This window comes from Lathamus discolor, chromosome 3 (assembly GCF_037157495.1).
Source record: "Lathamus discolor isolate bLatDis1 chromosome 3, bLatDis1.hap1, whole genome shotgun sequence".
NCBI lineage: Eukaryota > Metazoa > Chordata > Aves > Psittaciformes > Psittacidae > Lathamus > Lathamus discolor.
In genome coordinates this window covers 127,408,800-127,431,603 of record NC_088886.1, presented here as the reverse complement: position 1 = coordinate 127,431,603, position 22,804 = coordinate 127,408,800, and the positions used below count along the sequence as shown (strand labels likewise).

Below are 22,804 nucleotides of genomic sequence, written 5' to 3'. Positions count from 1 at the left end.
TGTTCTCAGCGAAAAAACACATTTTACTAGGCAAGAATGAAGCAATGACATGCAGCTTACACGACTGAATGGATTTTAGCTTCTGCCGTGCTGCTGTAGAAGATGAGAAGTGCTTCCTTCTCCTGTTGTTTCTGTAGAGAGAAAGATAAATAAATGTGAGCTTCAGAAATGCCTTTTCTCCTTCTTACTTACAGATCTGGGATGTCTGCTGCTGCCAATAAACACTCTGCTAGGAGAAAAATCAGCCTAAAAAAGCACAACAAAAGGGGACTGGATGGGGGAGTCTACTCGCTACTGTGTATGGCAGATACTCACACACTCCTACTTCTGACACCTCCTTTCCTACCTCCTACTCAACTCCTCCAAGTTGGATGACAAGCGTATCAAACATGTAGTTTCAGTTGAGAAAGCATTTCCAAACTAAAACGGCAAGGAAAAACTCCTAAATTCTTACAGAACTGTACTGGCAACCTAGGAGCCTAGAACATTTGCCATCCATACAAGGAAAAGAGAGCGGGGGGTAGAAAGGCAAAAATATACTTCACATTTTTGGCTACTGCTGTGCTGACAACACAGCTTCAACAGGGCTGTGTTTGTAGGGTGAACGGGATTACAAGGCACGACAGAAAAGTACAAAGGCAGGAGGTACAAAAGACAACTAGAAAGGACTAATGAGAGGGGAAAAAAGAGGAAATGGTATTTCATATAAAAAGGGTCAAAGTAGACCACTTAGAACAGAAAAAAAGCTGAGCTGTTTTGATGTGTTATACATTCATTTAAAACTGTGCCTTCAACAGTCTTCTGCTGTGCTTTCACACAAGATGCGGCTCTGACCTTCCTTGCAAGTCAGGGTACTTTTTTTCCACTGATACTTTAAATAAGGTACCTGAAACACCAATGGCTCATCATGAAAATAGCTTCCAGCTTACACTTTTGTATCCTTTGGTCATCATCTTTGCTTCAGCTGCCAAGACAGCTTTGGTCTTTGCACTAATCTTTTCGGGAGCCACCACAACCACTTTGCGTTGCTTTGCTGGAAGCTGGGAAAGCACATCCGATTTCAGACGTCGGATCATGATGGACTCTTCCAGCAAAATTTTCAGTTCAGTTAAGTTGGATGATCCAGAGTAGTCCCAACCCCACGGCATCTGGTAAACAGCAAAGCAGTTATCAGTGTCAAACTTAGAGACTGGTCTGCAGGTGATCCAAGAGTCGAATAAACTTCCATGAAAACTGCACAAGGCAGATCAGGAGGGGAGATTTGACAAAAATGGCAGTAAGGTTGAACTGTACTAACTAATCCACCCAACGTAAGAAGGTAATTCATAAACTTCCCCTTTTTTAATCTACAAATGCTTGGGAGGTGCAGGAAAGAGGACTACGCAGAAAGGCAGGGATCCCTCCCACAACGCTGTGCCCTGGTATTCATCCTCACACAACAAGGTGTTTCTGCTCTCCACTTCAGCTCTGGACAGCCTGACAGAACTCTGCAGTTCAGTGCACAGTCATCTCACCTTTAAGCAGACACATGCACACAAAATTTTCTCTAACAGCATGAGAACATCCTTAACCCAAATGCCTGCACACAGATGTAACACTTGTCTGACATGCCTGGTAAATGCTAGGTCAAAACTGCCTGTTTTCCGCTGTGACCTGCCTCTTGATTTGCTTCCTGACATTTGGCTTGGACTCAAGCAAACCATAAATAAACTGTGCCCCAAAAACATCTCTCCAAGTATTGTCTGTTCAAAGTATCACCACTTCAAAGCTCCTCTGAAACCCTTCATTTACTCCTCCTTGAAGCACTCACCACTGAACCTGCCCTATCCTCCAAGAACCTGTGCACCAACAATATATATCTGGGTCTGTTAATCTCAGCTCATCACTTCTCCTGCTAGTAACCCCAGAGCCTATCACTTGTTCTTTTCTGGAAAAGAACAACTAAGCTGACAAACACTGGCATCGAAATTGTTACATTCCCAAAAGAAGTATCTGTAACCAACTTTTTTTTTTTTTTGAAAGGAGACCAATAAGGTTTTTATGCTGAAGGACAGAGAGACACCTTCATGATGGAAGTTTTCACAAATTAGTGTATGAGATATAGCTATGGTAATACTGTACGCTAAGGCAGGGGAGAGGCCAGATCTTCCTCACAGCTCTAATTCCAAGTCTTACTGGCAGCGTCACCAAAAGAAAGAAGCAAAAAATGCAACCTCTGGTCTTGGAGTAACAACCCAAAGCAACCGGATACATCCTCCTGAAATGCATATAATGGAGATGTGCGAAGCCTCAGCACCAGCCCCTCTGATCTGCTGCTCCACTCTTGAGTCACATTAATGGCTAAAATACATTTAGCCTTAAAAATCTATGTATCTCTTATTTGCATTCCCCAAGAGAAACCTGCTGCAACACAGAAATGGGAGTAAAATAGGAAAACACTCCAAAGTATTCACTGCACCCTCCATCCTCCTGTAGAATGCATGAGACAAAAATAAAATCATATCAGCCATGAGCTTAGTCATGTTACTGACTGCATTTAAGAGATGGTGCTTTGATAGAACATAGATAAGAACATGCTATGAGAGAGAAAGAAGAGAAATCAAACAGCTTATAGGCAATTAAGACCTCCTTGTTATCTGGAAGTGAACATTCCTACTTCAGGTTGGGACATTAACAGGACAATCTGCAATTCCATTCCATATTGTACTAATGTGAAACATTAACTGACTTCAGATTCTAGCATGGTCATCATTAAAACTCATTTGACTTAATCCATTCCTACATAATAATGGTACCATGCGATTATCTATAGTCAGCTCATTAAAGCAGGAGACAAGTCAAACCCTAGACAATTTGAATCCTGCAGAGTTAAAACTTTGGCTCTGACAACAGCACAGTGGTATACAGCTAGAGGTAATAAGCCCACCTGGATCCAACCCAATGTTGCCTTCCTAAAAAAGGCAACATGGTTATTACTGCTTCACTTCCCTGAAACCAGGAGTGCAATGCAGATATATCCCACTGGTCTGTGAAAAGCTGGTTCAAATTTAGCTGGGCCTATTAGCTTTAGGCATGCTGCAGGAAAGCTGACAGTGCTTAGCCCCAGTCTTTGTGCCCCTTTTCTGCATTTCTTCAGGCTGTGTGTGCGACCCAACAGAAGAGATGTACAGGACCAAGAACGACCCACCTGGTGCTGCACCCAGCCTCATAAGCCCTCTGCTCAGTGCACTGGTAGCTAAGAAGCAGGGATCAACACTGACCAGACTGCTGAGCAAGGCCTGCTTCAGGCCCTGGACATCTCCTCAGGCTACCTCATTGTACTCATGCAGCCCATATTTTTCCACTTCTGTAGAACACAGAAGAAAACTGTATGTTCTATGTTCCAATACACAGAACATATGTATTACTTACTTCCAAGAAAGTAATACATACATTTGTGCCCATGTAGCACAATTTATTTCAGTCGTAATACCATCATAACAGGAAGAATAGATGTAAATCAAAAGACAATATACTGTCATATTAAAAAGCATATACAAGCAGAATCCCTGAAATATGTTCAGATTACTGTATTTCTTTTATGGTGACTGTTGCTGGAACAATTTTCAAACAAGGAAACATGCCAGTTCTGTGCTGCGCCTAATTAGTGATAAAAAGATTATTATTATTGGAATTATTAAAATATAGTTTAGTATACCCTACTGTAGAAAACTACAGAAAAGAAGGACATGTATTTTGCTAAAACACATCTGGCTTTGATCCACAGCTTTCCAGAACAAATGCTTTCAACTGTGATTTTGTTACCAAAGTGTCACAGCATCTTACATGAGTCAGTAAACTTATTACAGTGTTAGTAGAAGCTGCCAAACTCTTACAAATTCAGAGCATGCACTCAGATAGAAATTATTTAATATTTGCCAACATCACCCAGTTTGAAAAATGAATTCACAGCATGTATTTTCAGAAACAGACTTGAGATATTGTGTAAATAAGCAGGTGACATTTCACTTGCTGCATTTTTAAGAGTACAGATGCTAGGAGGTTGAATTACAAAATTATAAACTTTTTTTCCCTTTTCTCATCACATATGCCAGATATTTGCAATTTTCTGTCATAAAATCTATTCAAACAGAAACTAGTCAAGTTTTAATTTTAAATTAAATGGTTCAAGTCTGTCAATTTTTCTTTAATCTTGTAATGCTATCAGATTTATTAGTAATACCAAAAAATTTTTATGTAGCATCTTTCATCCTGACAGTTCTCCCAAAGCCGTGCAAAACCTCTCCGGTTATGTGCAATTCCATTTCCACTCATAATACTGCCATTTTCAGGACAGAAAGAACTTATTCAAGTTATGACAGCAAGTACCACAACAGTTCTTCAGAGAGGATGTAACTCTTAACACAATCTCAGTTTAGAGTTGCAAAAAGGAACATGAGGGACATACTCCCACCATGAGGGAACAACTACAGTCATCAAAACACCTTTTAATTTACTTATTGCTGAGTGGATCTAAGGCAACCCAATATTCAGCAGTACCATTTTTAACTCTAATACTATCCACATCTCTATTTCCAGCAGTCCCATTTCTTCTCTAAATAACTAAATTCTTTCTAGGTTCACTCTATCATTTACTGACATTAACTGTAGCAAAATGTCCCAGGGGACGACTGAGACCAGTAATGTTCAACTGTCTAGCAGTGGCAGGTCAGAGAAACAAAACTGTACTAGAAACCCTGCAGAGGTTTGAAGGGAAGCTGATACAGACTGTGCCCTCCATGCTGAGTTTCACTGTGGGTTCAAAATTCATTTACACAGAATACACTGTTAAAACCTGTATCATGTAAAACAATTTTATTTCTTCCATCCAATTCAACATTTTACCTGAGGTCTATATGCCTTGCAAATGAAGCAACAACTAGTCATGCAGAACTTTACCCTCAAAGGGTTTATGAAACTCCAAACCTATTCAGACTCATATGCTGCAATTCGACTTTCCTTTTTACTGCAGAAAACCAACAAGATTAAACTACATCTCTTAATTTCCCTCTAGGAAGCATTCTGGACACTACTGAAACAGAAATCCTTCAACAAAGGCAATGAAGCTCAGCAGAAGACATGGCACTCTCCCTCCATATGATTCCTATTATGGATGGAGTAAGCTTATCCTGTCAGGAAAACATCGCTTTGCTAACTTGAATCTTCCAGAACTCAAGCTTTGTATCTGTGATTCTGCATGCTAACAGCCTTAATCAGCCTTACTTTAATGGCACCAGCATACAATTAACAAAGCCAATCAATTGCTCATCTAGCTTGCATATTTGGTCATATGTAGAAGAGCACTACACTGGCTACAAAAAGTGGGCATTCAGATCTAGGAAAAAGGGGACTTCAGAACTTTACATGAGACTGCAATACAAATCTTCTTGAGAAAACTTGGCATATGTTAGTTTCCCCAAACAAGGAAACCAAGCACAAAACCCCTACAAATAGCTATAATAATTTTTATACCATACAAGGATGTTCAGTTCTTCTGCATATATTTTTGAGCACTGGTCACTTCCAGCCACTCTGATAAAAGTTATTGCCTAGTCTTACAGAAAATGAGGCACAAGAAGTGAAATGGATTATTTGAGAACAATGCAAAGTAAGTCAGTTCATGTATCACAGGCCCTTGTTCAGACTGCCAAGCCTGGGGTAACAGTTGGACTTGATGATCTTAAAAGTCTTTTCCAACTTAGCTGACTATGATTCTGTGCCACATGCTAATTGCTACATGCTTGTCCTGGAGGAGCTGAAGGGCAAGCCAGATAAGAGGGCTCTTGCTCCAAATCAGAACTCAGGGGAACTTTGGTTCCTGTTTTTGTGTCTATGCAACCAGCACAGACGATCCCAGAGCCTTCAAGTACAACAGGCTGCAGCAAGAGCTCTTCTCGTAACAGTGTGTGTTTTAACACATGCAGCAGCCCTAGAGATGGAAAATCCAAGCACAGGTAAGATGCCTTTACACTGGAAGCAAGGCAGACACCTGCCATCATGGCTGCAAATGGTGGCTTCCTGCGAAGACAAGAACTTGCAGTGTCTGGACTCAACGGCTCTGCTGAAACCACTGCTGAGCAGCTGGCAGAGATAAAAGTTAATTTACTGTCAAGATAGATGCAATTCTCAGTCACAGTATTTCCTGAATTAGAAAAGGGTAGAATACAAGGATGGACTACAGGTCTTCATTTCTGACTTACCTGGAAGTATAAAATCCCAAGCAACCGAGGCCTTTGTTGAACAGTCACAAAAGCAGACCACACACTTTGGGGTCTAGGGGCAAGTTCTCATTAGTATAGGCTCCTTTCTCCAGCTACGGCTTATCTATTTATTAAAGCTGTCTACTTCTGTGGCTTTCAGGCCAGATTTTGACAATAAGCATTACTGCCTCCATGTCTCAGGAGCAGCACCTAATGCTTCTCATGTTAGAGCTTTCAAAATGTTACTCTGCAGTGAGACTTTCTCAAAAAAAAAAAAGATGTAACATGAGACAGAAGGAAAAAGCCTCCATATTTTGAAAAAAAAAAAGATGATGTTTGCTGAAGTACCTTCCTGGCATCACAATAGCGTAGCCCAAAGGACTGGAACTGTGGGAAGAAGGCTGGCTGGACAGCCGCAATCTGTGTGTAGAGCTCTGCAGGCCGTGACATGGCAGGGGTTCCTGAAAGCAAGATCACTCTCCTGGCAGCCTGGGAAAGCAAAATAGAATATTGTCATCATACAGCTTACAATATAAGCAAAACCTGCAAAGCAGTCATCCCCAGTTCTGAAATAAAGTCCTACAGCCATGGTCCAAGCACCCTAAATGGAGGAGTACTTCACCATCCACAGATCCTTGCAGTCTTCACTGCCTGAAGACACTCAAGGACAGTGCTTAAAACCTCTAGGAAGCAAGAAAAAAACATACTGTTTTAGAGTCATTCTCCACATGCTGCAAGGGAAGGGGACATCAATTTTTACGACATTACTTTCTGAATTGGCACTTACCCACTAGGTATGCTTATAGCTTATGCCTGGCTCAAGATTTCATTTGTCATCAGATGTCCCAGGAAAGTGACACACCCTTTCAGGTACATCCTCACCTCCAAAATAAATTCTCTTGTAATAAACCTGCCACAGCAAGCCACAAATAGATTGTCTTCCTCATAAAAGCAGAAAAGATCCAGAGAAATAGGATTTTTTCTTATATTTAGTTCTTTTTCCTTTTAAAATTCTACTAGCAAGGAGAGAACGATGCTGCCTGAAGCAGGACCAGAAGATGCCAATCTGACAGCCACGGTGAGTCTAGACACAGCTGGCTGGATGCTAGAACATGAGTTCATAAATACAAATCATGTAAGATGATTGTAAAACATGTGTTGTAGGGGACACAGGAAGGGGGTGGGAAACCTGTATCTAAAGTATGTGCTTCCAAAAAGATTACGCTATAGACATAAAAAAAATATGCTATAGACATAAAAGCCTTTCTACCCTCATACCTCCATTATTATCTAATTCTGTTCTTGGGTTAGAGCTATGAATTTTTACTGCTGTAAATTCACATACAGTAGTTAAATTACACATGCCTTGTAATTTCCTGCATGGTTTAATGCAGGTTCATTAAAATAACAAAGAGATTCTTGAGTGACATCTGTACCAACAGCTTATTCACATTTAAATGAAAAAGAAAATTAAATTCTTTTATCATTTCACTGAGATCTACCAGTCAACCCAAATCTATTCAGCTGATTCATCCACTCACCAACCAAACCTGGTAGAAAAAAAGAGTTCACAGATCAGCTACCGGAAATTAACTTCAGGACTCTATCAGATATTTATATATGGGTTGTAGTCAAAGTGGGACTTGCTTTCTCCCAATAAATTCCCATAAACATTTAAGACAATTCCCATAAGCATTTAAAAAAGTAGGATATTTATTGAACTTCTAAAAGGAGAGGTCAAACCTTTGGATATGTCAGAATATAAGAGTGAGTTTGCACAAGACAGAGGAGTCCTAAAGACCAAAGATACCAGATCCCATGAGGAAACACAGTGATAAAACAGAAATGAGGTCAGTTTTAGAAACTAAGGTAACACTGGAGGCAGCTGAGCAGAACCTAGACAATATGCGATCCCTTGTAGGAAGCCTTTGAGGACTAAACTGACACCATCCTAAGAAACCTGTTGAAAGACAAGAGAAGCTAGTCCCACATGTGCAAGAAAGCTCCGAACTAAACTTTTTCTTCCTGGGCTAACAGAAAACTACTGCTAGGAAAAAGACAACATGAAGGTCATGCAATTACAGATAGCTCATTTAAAAATAACTCTGGATTAAGCTAAAGCAAGCAACATTCACTCAAACAGACCAGGGACATATTAAATGCAACATAAACCCAACTGTGTTAAAAGGTTTTATGCCATTCTCAAGACTCCTCCTCTCTGGAGGGTGTTCCCTAGGAACTACATGAGACAAGATCGGAACACTAAACCCCCAGTAGTCAAAACAATTAGACTACTTCCCCAATCCCTAGATAAGTACCCAAAGACAGAATGATGAAATTACATGTTATTTGAATTCTAAACTTGTCCAGCTGCACCTTTGCAGTGCACAACTTATTTCCGAACAGAGCATCTAACCACTGCAAGCACCTACCAAAGGCTGTGATACATCTTCTACAATTAACCATTTTAAGCAAATTGATAAGTAAAAACTAGCAAGAAAAGCCAAAACAACAAAACCCCCAAAAAAAACATTAGCTCTACAAGAACCGTGAAGAACTTAAAGAAATTAGTTCCAGAAAATTGTGTGGAACACAGGTATTGCAATTCTTTATCCCAAGGGTCCCTCTAAGTTTTAAAATCCATGCCAGAAGGAGCCCAAGAAAGAAGGAAAAAACCAAAATCTTAGGAAGACAAGCTTCCAAGTGTTGAAGGCTTACTTAAAGTCTGGATGAAAGAAACAGCTTTGATTCACATTTCCTTTTCTAGTGGCAACTCATTTTGAATAGATGCCAATAAAGATTTGCTCCCGCAGAGAAGTCTCTGCTGATCACTGCTTAATTCTTGTTTCCTGCTGGAGCTTCTGTGCTGTCAAGAGTGAGAGCTTATCCTCTTTCTTGGGAGGTCTGTAAGAATAATATGGAACAGCAGCACAGAAAATAAGATTGCAGGGACCAGAAAGGACTTTCTGGAAAAAACAGATCTGTAATCAATTGATACATATTTCCACATAAGAGAACTAACATTAGGTGCTCATCAGCATTTAGGCATGAAATTAAATCTTCCCTAGAAGGGCACCTCTCTCATGGGTCTCTGTGATTGTTCTTAGAGCTACTTTCTTGTGAAAAAGGAAACTTTCTTATATTTAAGGTAACTCTGACAGTGGCTTGACTAGTAGAGACCCAGTCTATAACTCATTTACTAAGTTACATTAAGACAGTTGTGGCTTTTTAGCATTACACTTGCACACAGCAAGAATTAACTCTACAGCTGTGACATTTATGAAAGTTATTTTTGAAAGTCAAAGAGTCCAAAACCCTGCACCCAACTGATTTGCAGGGGAGTAGGTGAAGAGGAGGGGTTATGCCACAAATAATTGAGCATGCAAAGAGCCTTGTTAAGTTACAATGGCTGTCCTGTGTTAAATGACTTCCATAGCATGAGCTCTGGCATATGCTAGCAGACTGACATACTTTTTTACAAAAGTGTGGCTGATTCTGGCTGTACAGTTACTTGTGTCCCCAGTTTTTGCTTACTCTGTCATTCTGAACTGCTTAGCATAAGGATACCTTATCCAGCGAAATAAAATAATCTGACAGTGACCATAATATAATAATCACCTGATGAAATAGAAGATTTGATAAAGGGAAAGTGTTGCAGCTGTTTCGGGGAGTCTGTTTCTGTATTTGGGTAAGACAGAAAGAGCTCTACATTTCATAAGATGATCCTACAGTGGTTATTCACAAAAATATAAATGCTTTTCCCTATTCTTAAGTGAACATCTTAGAGAACGTGTCCCCAATGGTGAAAATCAGCTATGACTGAAGCAAAAAAAAAAAAAAAAAAAAGGGAAATTGGAACGTAACAGCACAAGTGAAGACATAGCCTTGAGGCTTCTCCAGTTTCAAGATGAAGTTCCTTCTCTCAGCAGATGACAACAAGCAAAGGCTTACTTATCCAATCCATATGGATTTGTAATGGCTAAAGACAGCTTCTACTTATATCTCATTGGAAACAGAGATTTTTGTGGTCCCTCCTCAAATTCTACCTTCAGCATTGATCCATTTCCCTCTATTATTTGTGTTACCTTATTAAAAGGAGTACAAAGAATATTAGACTCCAGACACACAATGTATCTGGGCTTCCATAATAGAAACAAAGACCTTTAACCCTGCAAACATGAGGATGTGCATCATGCTATTAACCTGAACAGCAGCTCAATGGGAACAATCACATTAGTAGTATTACCTAAATATTGTGGAACAAAGCCCATAAAGAGTACAAGACGACTAAGACCATTTTATGCCACTGAAATCTTTGATTAGATACTACTTTTTATTTCTCAGTTTCCAACTCAGTTCTTCAAGAACTTACCGACATGCTTCCAAGAAACTTATCGATGTTCCACTGGGACCTTCCCCAGTTTCCACTGTGTTGTAGTACTCCATGCAATTACAGAAGAAGAAAGATCATGCAGCACTTTGGCTGGTTGAAGGATGTAGAATCCTTTTCACTACAGTCCCCGAGAGATCCCACCACTGATCAGTGAAAAACTTTTTGTTTTGCTATTTCTTAGTCATCTATGCCCCTGTGGCTTTGTTGTTTTATGGATGCTGGTAGCAAATATACGCCCTCTCCTATGCTCATTTCTCTGGGCCAGTCTAATCTTGGAAGGCAAAAATAGAATGTTTACAAAAGGCCTAACACCATGATACTTTCTGCCTCTGAGATGCACGGTAGAGGTGAAGGGAGCAACCAGTATTGCCACTACACCCAGGTGAACTTAGTCCCAGTCATGACAGTAAAGAAAACAGCAAGGTGACAAGTAGGGCCTATTACTGATTGCCACAGCTCTGGATGAGGGGCACGGACAAGCCAGGCATGATCAGGACTTTAGGCAACTCAGCCAAAGCCCAACCAAAGCCAGTAGCATGAAGCTATTCTCACTTTGGAGTGTGGAAACAAGACAAAAGGACCACTTTGAATACAGGAACTTCTAGCTCTCTTAAATACCATGAGAGATGCTGAAGCTGGGAAGAGATCTCACACAGCTGCCAGCACAAACTGACCAGTGTGAATGCTGGCTGAGCTTGAAAGCAGGATTTTTGCCACATGCCAAAACATCAAAGGACTCATTTCTACTATGGCTTTCAATCCATCCACCTCCATAATTTTGCAGGGATGCACACAGACTGTGTACAAACTCTGCCACCTGGTTCCATGTAGGCAGATGAAGTATTCGCCCCCTTGTACAATTCTGCACACCCACAAGTTTTCCACTTGGAATGTGAAGGGAATAAGGCCTAAACATTTTATTGCTGTTAATTCAGCTCAACCTATCTTACTGTTTCTCTATTAGTTCCTCTCAAATTTTAGACCAATAACAATAAATTGGGCACAGCATGTCTATATACTTACTCCAAACCAATGACAACCTATGGCAAGCTACCAGTAGCGATAATGGTTACCGCATACATCCAGCCATTGTGAAAGTGCACTAAAAAAGTCTTTCTGGTCACACTTCCCACTGCCCAAAGCCAAACTTTCCTAGATCTCTGTCAGGGTAGCAGCTAACTATGTCGCAAAAGCACCGAATACTACACACACCAAATACTGCGTGCACACACACAGAGTTTGTAAGTTTTTTCAATATTAGAATAACGTCTATAAGTTCCCAACTGACTAACTTAGGCCACAAATTTAATGCATGGTTCTGCTTAATAATTCCATACTGGACTTGCTCTGTAATATATGCAAGGAAGCAGAAAAAGATGAATTATTTACTGAGTGGCTAAAAACATGACTTCACTTTGAAAACCAGTAAGTGTCAGATATTAAAACTAAAATGAGGCTTTAAATGCTGTAACCATAGGTTAAGTATTTCAGAAGTGGAGATTCAGCTTGGCTAACAGATTCAAAATTAATATTCAAGGTAAGTAATCTTTATTATTAATGTATTGATTTAATCTGACTATTGTGCAGTTCTGCCTAAACACAACAATTTTTATATGTTACTTATTATTCAAATGGAGAAGTCACAGGAGCAGATTCTATCAAGATGAAAAGAATCCATTAAGTATGGATGGAAGTGACAGAAATATTTCAGGGTCAGAAAAAATTTAGCTTCGATCTGTCTAGTGTCATTATGGACTCAGGTGACTGTAGCATGTAAGGACCAAGGATCACATTTCTTAGGTGTTGAGTTTTTTCCTTCTCCGGCCCCAAAATTCAGGCAAAACCGACGCTTTCATGCATGAGGATGTTGGCAACTTTGTTGGAAATATAAACAACTATGGCAATTTCAGAAAGTTTAAAGTAGTATAATGCTAACAACAGTTAGAAATAGCAATGCCTGTGGCAATGCTCAGAAGGTAGACAATGCACGAGTTGGCTCCAGCAGCTTTGGTTACAGCACTGGCATGGCTTCACACTGTCACCTTAAGCTAGAGACTGAGGTGCCAGAAGCAGCATACCTATCAAGGAGTGACCTATGGATACATGTTTTCTTGGTCTCTTCCAAGAGCCCAGTACTGCTCTAATCCTTTTAACCTAAAGAAGGCAAGAGCAAGAATACTGTACCCCAGCAGTATGTTTCCATGTTTATCAATGTCTTTTATTTAATAATATCAAAGCACCATGTAAAATACTGAAAATACTTAATATTTACCACATTGACTATTTACTAAGAAGATGACACAGTACAGTTGTTAAATCCAGTATTCAAGTGATGAAAATGCCTCATATTTTGGCAGTCATTCAAATACGAAAGCACTGCTGTGACGTGCTGTGCCAATACTGAACACAGCATCACTCACTAATACTTGAAGATAAAGCTGCCAAAGGGACTAGTTTTAAAGGAAAACACCTGTGTTGGAAAACAAGGAGGGCATAAGAGTAGCTATTACAGCAAATACTCACTTTAGAAGTTATAGTCAGCAAGCAGAATAAAATTTACCTGCACATCTACCTTGAACTACCTGGTGCTGTATGCTGTTTACAGGTGAGATAATGCAGGATATGAACACAAAAATCTTACGCTTTCAGAACACTGAAATTCAGTTTCAGAAGTACCAGTTCTCAATTCTTTAAGACCAGTGATGTGGCACCATAAAGCTGTAAGTTCTCAGTAAGTGCATAAAGGCAATTAACCTCCGCCTAACAGCTACCATCTTTCATTCTCGTATCTTTTACCCTGCAAGCAATTTTGACAAGCTGATCCTTACAAAGATACAAGTAGGAAAGGATGAGACCACTTTTTGAGCATTTTGTAAAGAGATGAATTTTCCTCCATGAGGAATTTCCTCCAATGAGGTTATTTTCCACGATTTTCAGATATATACTCTAATTATTGTAATTCAAACTGCTCATAAAATTGGACCTCCTACTTAAGTTTCCAGACGTTACAAGCCTCAAGTGATTTGAAAGCCAAGAGAAGAGTCAGGCCTTTAAAGGGAACAATGAAGCTATTCAAGGACAACCACCTTCAGCTTGCCATTAAGAAACTTTCATATAAAAGTAGGTTGCAATAAAGCCATCACAGATCAAATCTCTTTATACACACTTGCTGATAATTGCTGAAGAGGAACTGCATTTACCTTGGTCTAATGTACATGTTCTAATACTCTGTAGTATCTAGAAACTACTGGTAACTTTAATCTGCTAAAGCTACCAGGGAGACTTTGATTCTTTGATCCCAGGACAACAGGTAGACATGAAATTAACATTTCTCCTGTTACTGCATAATTGAATATTGCCTCCTTCCTGTGGGCCACTTGTCTTGCTAACCCCACATTCTGCCATTTCCTACTAGCTCTGTACATTTAACCAGCAGGAGTGCTTCTGAACCCCAGCCACACAAATTCACTGAATGCTTGCAGGAACAGAGTAAAGCCCTAAACCAAAGCCAAGGAACAAACCTATGTAATGTCACTTTGATATACAGCAGCAACTTGTGCATCAAGAAGTAACTGATAGTGATTATTAAACAAGCTACATTGACACTACTATTCTTTCTGCTCTCCCTGAACACATCCAGGCAGGAAGTTTTCCCATCCAGTAAGATATTCCCTTTTTCCCATCACCATAAAACTCATCAGTGGCAGTACTTCTGAAGCTCTTTTGTTAGGTTTTACTATCTAACATTTGTATGGAAACAAGTGACTAAGCCAGAGACAATTTCTGCTCTGGGATCTAAAACATTACCTGGATTTCCACTTGCACAACAGAATTCATCTGCTGGCTCCTAAACCTGGTAAATGGAGCAACACTGCTCTGGGAGCCTGACCTTAGCTGCTGGAGGTTTAGCACCCAGAATACGCACCTTGAGTAGAGGCATGGCAGCCCGGCATCGTGCAGTTTTTATGTTCTTTAGGAAATGAGATTCATCCTAAAATGAAACAAGCATGAAAGTGAAGACAGTTCTGAGCTATAGTCCAACTGTAGGCTACAGGAGAAATTCCCAGTGTTCTCTGCTATCTAATATTTCAAGCCTATCATCCCAGACAATATTTCATGTATCGGGATAGCCATATCAAATCCTAAGTGAAAAGACAGCATAGGGAATAGCAGGCTTTCCTACATTCAAACCCATAGCGGCAAGCAAACAGCAGAGAAATCAAACCTCAAGGCTATGAATCTCAAATGACCAGATACAAGTAAGCAGAGGGGGCTGGAGAGGGAAGGAGAAACAGGAACATTATTTCTACCACCAATATCCATTTGCCCCTGTGTGTCCTTTAAATGCAGAAAATATAGGAGGCCTATACAGTGCCACTTCCCTAAATAAGGGGTTAATGAAAATGAGGAGGGGGGAAAAGAAAGGAATCTAATTAGGATCCAACTGTTCTGTTGATAGGGCTCACCAGGTGGATAACAACCTCCTACCTGAGATATCACCCCCAGACAGACTTCATTTCTGCTGCCATAGCAAGGCAGAACTTAGACACAAAATTAGTCGATGACCTCTAAGGGTACATTCTCATCTTTACACTTGTGGATGAGGATGTGACCACGCATGAAAAGACAACACAACTGGTTAGCCTCTCAGGCACTGCCCTCTCTCTCCTGATTAACAAATATGCTATATTAATGTTCCCAGACATCAAAAGAAGACTGAGAGAAAAAGCAGGGAAGCTAGGCACTCAGTAAGACTACTGTCATCTGTAAAAGTATATACAGGGTCCAAATCTGAACACATAAACACACAGAAAGAACATCTGCCATCTCACGGTTTCAGGGCAGTAGTCCTAGAGCCCAAGTCCCTTCACTTCAAGCACCAGCATGTGAAAGTAACAATTCACATTTCTACCCTGACAGAATGGCTTGTCAGGGAGTGGGCAGGGGAAAAAATAAAAATGGAGGGGGGGAGGGAATCAATTCCCCCATAAATAGTTTGATCTTCAGAGAACTCCATCTATTCCCACATTCCCTTCTGATGATGAGAAACAAAAGGATTATTACATTCTGATTGTCATGATCTTAGGGAGAGGTGCATATGTATGCTGAAAACTAGACTGAGAACATCAAACACTCACAGTAAGCTACAGATACACTTCTGCTCTCTATTGGTCCAAGCTGGATTTGAAACACTAGATGTTTTGAATTTCTAGTAACAGAAATCTAGAAAAATGCACTTTATCATGGCTCTGTAGAAGGTTAAATAATGGATTTAAAAGTAATTTACAAAAGAAATTATACAAGTGATCAAAGAAGGCTTAATGCAGATTGTAAGTGGAACACAAGCAAAGGGAGGGTTTTTAATGCTTTATCCACATACTTGATGTTGAAATGTTATCTGGTTTACCAGACAAACACTAACACCACCGTAAAGTCCAATCCCCTTAAAAGATACGATTCCAAGACTAGTGTATTGAAGCACCACATTAAATGCCATTCTCTCCAGCAGAGGACATGCCCAACCACAGTGTAATCAGAGGGGCACCATAAGAAGGAATCATAAATTAATAACTCTACTAGTTATCTCAAAAGGTTTCAGGGAAACCTCCTACTTCTACTCATGAAGACAGCTATGATCGCAGCCCCAATAATGAGTCAGTTTCAGTCTTAAATAAGGCCTGCTTTACACTTCTCCATTGTACAACACAAAGGTCACCCCATCTGCAGCATACAATTAATTTCAAAATTTTAGTGTACCACTTACAATAATAACTACTTGGAAAGTTCTCTGAAGTTGCCTGTCCATCTTGCTGAGGAGGTCAAAGCTGACAATGTTGATCAAGCCTGCTGTTAGGTTGTCTTTGCCAGTCACAATGACATTGGCGCTACCTGGACTCAAGGATGGAAGCCACCTGTGAAATGCCTGGAGGAAGAGAAAAGCAATTAATTGTGTTTTGGTGCTTATGTTCTCTGTCAGGATCCCAAAGCACTTCACAAAGCATTCTTAGAAATGCTTAGAACATGGAGCCACCCCACCCACCATTAGACATCAACTTGGAGTACAGTAAGGATAAACAGTCTCTCCAAGAAAACAACCCTAGTAGTGAGAAGACAAAGAACAAAACTATAAGGCCAAATCTATCTTCCATAGCTAGAAGGGTCAAACATGCCCTATTCTTCCCTCTTACTGAAAACCAAAATCTGATCTGTAATAGAAATTTGCATAACCTCCTGACAAAGTTACCTGTTTCGCTCAGAGCCAGAGAGAGTGACAACTACTAACAGGGAAGTTCAGTTTTCCCGCTAAACAGCAAACTCAGGCTGTGAAGCACAAACTTTTAAGTGGTAAACATCTCTCACTATAGCAATGTTTATTCCACAGTGAGGATGAAGTACAACTCATCCAGACTGACAAAAAATCATCCACTATCTCTCCTTCTTAAAGCATCTACAAAAAATACTCCAAACAAACAAACAAAATGAAAAGGTCAAGTTGACAACACACCAGCTGCTCTATGATAGCAGCTGAAATACATGTGTCATTCAAATCAACCTCTTGAAGTGCTCCACACACCAGAGCAAGATATCCTCCCCCAAACCCATCTGTTAGCTACTAAGCACCCACCATCTCCCTTGTTATTGTGTCCCAAATGATATCAACCTCTCTGCATCATTTGAGTTCTGCTGATGTTGCTCTGCAGAGAAAGGCTAGGGCTTCAGCAATCAGGATCTGCTTCCCTTTAGGAAAAATGTATCCAAGTGGTGATGAGAAATGGCATCTCTGCCTCTAGGCCCTTCACTTGTGGAAGTCCCCCAAGTATCATTCTTCTCTTCTGTTCAGTAATCACATGCAGCAGCCAGAGGAGTTATATGTGAGCTTCTCACATTTCTCAGTATGTGAGAAACCAACAATTAACTATTCTTCACCACTTATGGCAAGCACCACAACAAAAAATGGGCCAACAAGTGAACAAAGTTAGATCCCAACCAAAAACTACGTGACTAACACTAAGCCAAAACTTAAAGACAAATGTGGCAGCAACAGGGAAGTATATGAAAGCTCCTAGCTCTACTGCCCTCTCCTTTTATGAAGGCACATGGCTAGTTCACACCATAAAAGTGACCCTGTATTTATTACTTGACGTTGACCTCTGTCCACAAGAAGTGCTTTGAAATTGCTCTGAACATTAATTATTCAAGTTCCACTGCCAAACTCCGAATGTGCATGGCTGCAGTACTTCTCATCCAGAGTACCTAACATTGTCCTGCCAGCTTCCTATGGCACTTCGAACATAAAGGCTCCCAGTGGCCTGAGCCCGGAAAGCCAAAATAAAATGCTAACAACTCTGAGATTAAGACAATTTCTGGCAATTCAGCTCCAGAGACACCACAAAACCTTCTACTATTATAGTAAAACACAGGTGTACAACAATGAACAGAGTAGACAATAATGAACTCCACCTTCTTCCACTGCCTGTGACACACTTTAATTAGACTTGTACCTTTTACATTCACACAACGCAACACAACTCATTCTAAAGCAAACATCCTAACAAAACATCTCCTACAACAGCCTCCTGGGAGTAGGCGAAGGAAGCACTCACAGAAAGAAAAAACAACAAACCACCCCACCTCATATTGCTTAAATCTCTTGAAGGACACCACACTTTAGTTGGCAGCTTCCCAGTACTTCGGGAAACCAGGGCCCAGACTGTTACCAGTAGGTATCCCACAGAAGCCTTGAATTTACATGTTGACCCAGAGGTCTACAAGCCTTTGAAATATCAAACATGATAAGCATCACTTCTTTGTTCAGAAAACAATTTTCTTTTCCTGTTGCCCAACATTTTGTTGCACTACTGGACATAAAAACAAACACTAAGATGCTCTAACAACCTGCTACAGCATAAAACCAGCAAATCCCAATCAATACACTTCTTATCAATGCAACATTCCAGGGAAAGCTAAACTCCCACCCCCTCTTGCTCAGGCATGAAATTACTGACCTAAAACCTCTGGCTCACCTTTTTCTCCCATAGTGAACATCTCACTAGCCGATGGCAACTCAACAGTCTCAGTGTAAAAGTCATTACAATAATTTATTTCAAGATGTATTTCCCAACTATGCAAGCTTTCTTGGGCTTCTGATCAACATTAATAAAGGACTCAGAGGAGTCAAAAGCACACAGTGGACAAGCCAAAAGATATTATGACAGACACTTAATGATGATAATGGAGCCTCTTCAACAAAGTGGAGAATCCCAGCATCTGGGCTTCTGTTCCAGCCAAGGGACTGGCAAATATTGCTATGAAGGACTTGAATACAACAGAGAATTGCTTGAATGCAATTACTGCCTTTGGCACTGATGAATAGAACACCTCATTAGAGCCAGCTGACTTGCAGGAGCGAAGTTAACAGAGGGTCAGGGAGATACTTTCTCTAGATGCCCCTCTTTCCAGCAGATCATCTGGACCACAAAACAAAAATCAGCCAAGAAAATCAAATACACATATACCATACCGTCAGTGCCATGCAATTCCCCTCTCCCCCCCTTAACACACATCTTTTTAAAACTTTAACTTATACAGAGTGCAACACAGCACAACCATCACACATGCCCTCTAGCAGCCACCTGCGCACGCTCAAGCTCACGGTACCTCTGCCCATGTAAACCTCACAGAAGAAGGAGTCACCACGAGCAAGGGCCATTCCTTCTGGTAATACGCAGCAATGCAGATCGCCTGGACAGTCTTGCCCAAGCCCATGTCATCTGCAATAAGTAAACGTCCGTTTCTTAAAATTGCAAAACTGGGGAAAAGAGAGAGAGGAATTAAGTAAGAGTCAAGAAATGGATTACTATGTGTCATGGCAGCCAAGATGAGCACAACTCACCACCAAGTGATCACCCGGAAGTGATCTGGGTTCTTCAGTAAACCTGGAGCTCTTCCCTTAGTCTTAACACAAGTTAGCAATTCTCACAAACCTCTCAAACTTGAAAGCTCCCCAACAGTGGTCCAACCCAATCTTTAGAGACTTTGATTTCATGAGTAGTCATCTCAAGACCTACAGCTATTTAAAGCACATTCTTTCCATGATATTACTCATATTCTGTCATATATTAATAACAATGCCCTTTTAACACCAGTAAGTACAGGCTTTTGTGGATTGCATCTTGAAGTCAACAACTAATGACCATATGTGATGGGGACAGGGCCATTTAAAAGTTTATCTCTACATACAATTAGCCACTTTAAATCTTCCAGTGGCTGGGTCCCATTTGCTGGCACTTTCCCATGTGCAGTTATTATTCAAGAAACAACAACAAGAGATGCACTTGGAAAAAAAACCAACACAAAACCAAACAAAAAACGATGACCTTAAAATATAAAAAAATCATATGACAATTAGGCACACACTGAATCACCGGAGGGAGATCAGAAATGTATCATTTGAACAATTTTATGAGACTAACAAAATGACTCACGATAAAGAACTCTAGGTAGAAACAGAATAGATGTGTCACTCAAAATAAATCCACAACACCACCCCAACAAAACAAACCATACCACACCAAATAACCAAGAGCCCTGAGCAACAGAGCGTAACAGCCCAAGACTCTGAGGTAATGCTGAACCCTTCATAGAACAGAATGCAGTCTAGGTACCAATATAGAGTACACAATTCTAGGCAAGGACTAGCTCTTAATAGCATGCAAAAAGGACATACTTCACACCTTCCCGTTGAAAGGGCATGAGGCTCTTCACAATTTTGGAGTCCACTACTGAAAGGTCAGCATCAGGAATGTCTGTCTGTGATGTAGTTCTCTGTATTTGAGCAGCAAAGGCCTGTATCACTGCCTCTGGCAGCGGCTCCACTTCTACTGACACAAGGCTCTGTAACACTTCCACTGCAAAGAACAGAGCATTTTATTATCAGAAAGGGGCAACATACGCACAACTTACATTATGGACGTTAGGGAACACCCTCAGCCTCATTAACAATATTATTTCCTATCCTAAAACAGCTCAAGAAAGTACTGCATCATGCACAGGTGTTGACCTGGCCTCTTTCCTAAAGTCTATTTCAGAGCCACATGATGAATCACATCTCCTCCCCTCATATTTAGACTTGGTTATAAAAAAAAAAACCAACCCTGAGTCTGATGCCATCATTCAGAGATGATTGCTACTAATACAGCTGGAGCTGGATTATTCACACTGAGTGCAGCTTAGGGCACACTATACTCATAAATAAAAGTATTGATTTGAACAAAAGAGCTCCTGAAGCCTAGAAGGCAGGGGCATCTTTATCCTGACCTTGGGATTATGCATTAAACACCTATGAGGTCTCCACTGTCTCTGAGTGATCAGGAGTGACCAGAGACACAGTTACCTAAAGAATATCATACAACTTCAGCTTTGAAAACTCTCCTCTCAAATTCACACAGATTTGGCTCTGTCTCCACTTTATGACCCCTCTTTTACCACATTTGGATAAGAAAACAGGAAGCACCTCAAGACTCAGAGAAACTGCTCCTGTACCACCATCAGCAGCACTTTGACAGCCATCCTTCAGGGACAGAGTATCAACAGCAACTCCCTGCTGAGCTATTATCCACTGCTGTTCTCTTGGACTGGAGTAGCTTGCAAGCCAGAACCAGCCCATAGGCAGTCACTTGAGTCCCTCACCACCACTGCTGTTTCAGCCATGGAGCCTCTCAGTTTTATCTACAGCATAAAGCCTTCCCAATCAAACTAAAGAGATCCCCAGCCTCCATTCTGCAAAGACCTTGGGCCTTCATCTTTTCAACCCATGCATCACAACAAGCAGAGCGTCAGAGCAACTCTCCTTCTAGACAACCTTATTTCAGTCTCCTCCAGCCACCTATATCCCATCCCAGAAAGATAAAAGTATTTCTTTTTAATCCAACAACAAATTTTTATGAAAACAAATACCAGTTTAAAACATGCAGTGATTTGGGATGAGGAAAACACGTTTAGCAATCAATCTTTGACCACTGACTGAGAAATAAGAGACACCTCTACACTAGGAACCCAAATACATGTGCACAGATCCTTTACTGCAGGAAGCAACTCTTTTTTTTAGTGGTTGGTTTGTGTATGAAGTCAGAAAGACATAAAACAACTCTTTGCAAACATAACTTAAACAAGAATTCACTATACCAGTGGTAAATGCACCTCCAGAATCCAGTTAAGTATTTTTATTTCAGCTATCTCCCAGAAGAAAGCAGCAGGATGGACCCCTGCCATATGAAAGGGGAGAGCAGTTCCAAGAAATATCCATATGAAAAGATTTCCATTTGTGGTTGGGCAACAACCAAACTTTTTAAATTCTCCAGTTTAATTTATACTTCCTCAATAGCAGGAATTCTCTCCACCCGAAGTGCAGCACAAGCTTGTTATTACACTCACAGACTGAGCTATGTGTTAGCATAATTGCTACAATTTGCTCACTGATAATTCTGTTGCTATTGTTCTGTACATGAGCTGGGAGAGTGATTAAGATGTATCTGCCACCAGCATGATTCATCCCACAGACATTTTTACTGAAGTGACCTTTACATAAAGATGACTGAGCAACTAGGCAGAGACATTAACCTCCGCAAACCGTTACCAGCCAACAGATCTCTCTGCTGGAAATGGCAACCAACCTTTAAAAAATTCTTTTATTTTGATGTAGGTAAACAAACAGGCACAAAGCAAATGCTGTTCCTTAAAAAGGCATGTGCCAGAAGCCTCAAATGCCCTCACAAATTACACCCTGCAAGAAGATTTATGATTTTTTTCTTTCCTCAAATCTGTAGGATTCTGAACACTTCACATGATGTATATGCATACAACTGCCAGCCAGCATGGCTGAGAGAGTGACAGACTGGGAGACGATGCTTTTGTTCATACTGCCTATCACGTGCTACAGGATCAGGCCCTATGGACATACGAAAGGCACTTATAGCAAACTGTGAGGGATCAGCAGCTCTCACGAAATCGGGGTCTGTCAGCATCCCAATCCTGGAGTTTTGCAATAGCCTCCACCAAAACACGTGTTTTCAAGATCTGGCATTCCTACAAGGCCCTGCATTACATGCATCATAGGAGTATGCAGATATTCAATTATTAAACACACTTCAGCATCCTGTGGATGTAGGAGCTC

The 22,804-nt window shown here is 40.6% G+C and overlaps 1 protein-coding gene across 2 annotated transcripts in view; it reads right to left on the bottom strand.

Moving 5' to 3' along the window:
* Positions 1-22,804, bottom strand: part of SMARCAL1 (SWI/SNF related, matrix associated, actin dependent regulator of chromatin, subfamily a like 1) — a 39,915-nt gene that overhangs the window by 8,261 nt on the left and 8,850 nt on the right. Inside the window, exons 6-12 of one of the 2 annotated variants that reach the window (XM_065671543.1) lie at positions 20,360-20,540; positions 19,291-19,441; positions 16,397-16,555; positions 14,558-14,623; positions 6,588-6,728; positions 930-1,148; positions 61-131 (exon numbers count right to left, since the gene is read on the bottom strand). In XM_065671543.1, coding sequence (XP_065527615.1) covers positions 61-131; positions 930-1,148; positions 6,588-6,728; positions 14,558-14,623; positions 16,397-16,555; positions 19,291-19,441; positions 20,360-20,540 — 988 coding nt within the window. The remainder of the gene's footprint in view (positions 1-60; positions 132-929; positions 1,149-6,587; positions 6,729-14,557; positions 14,624-16,396; positions 16,556-19,290; positions 19,442-20,359; positions 20,541-22,804) is intronic. The other variant, XM_065671544.1, reaches the window with a different exon arrangement.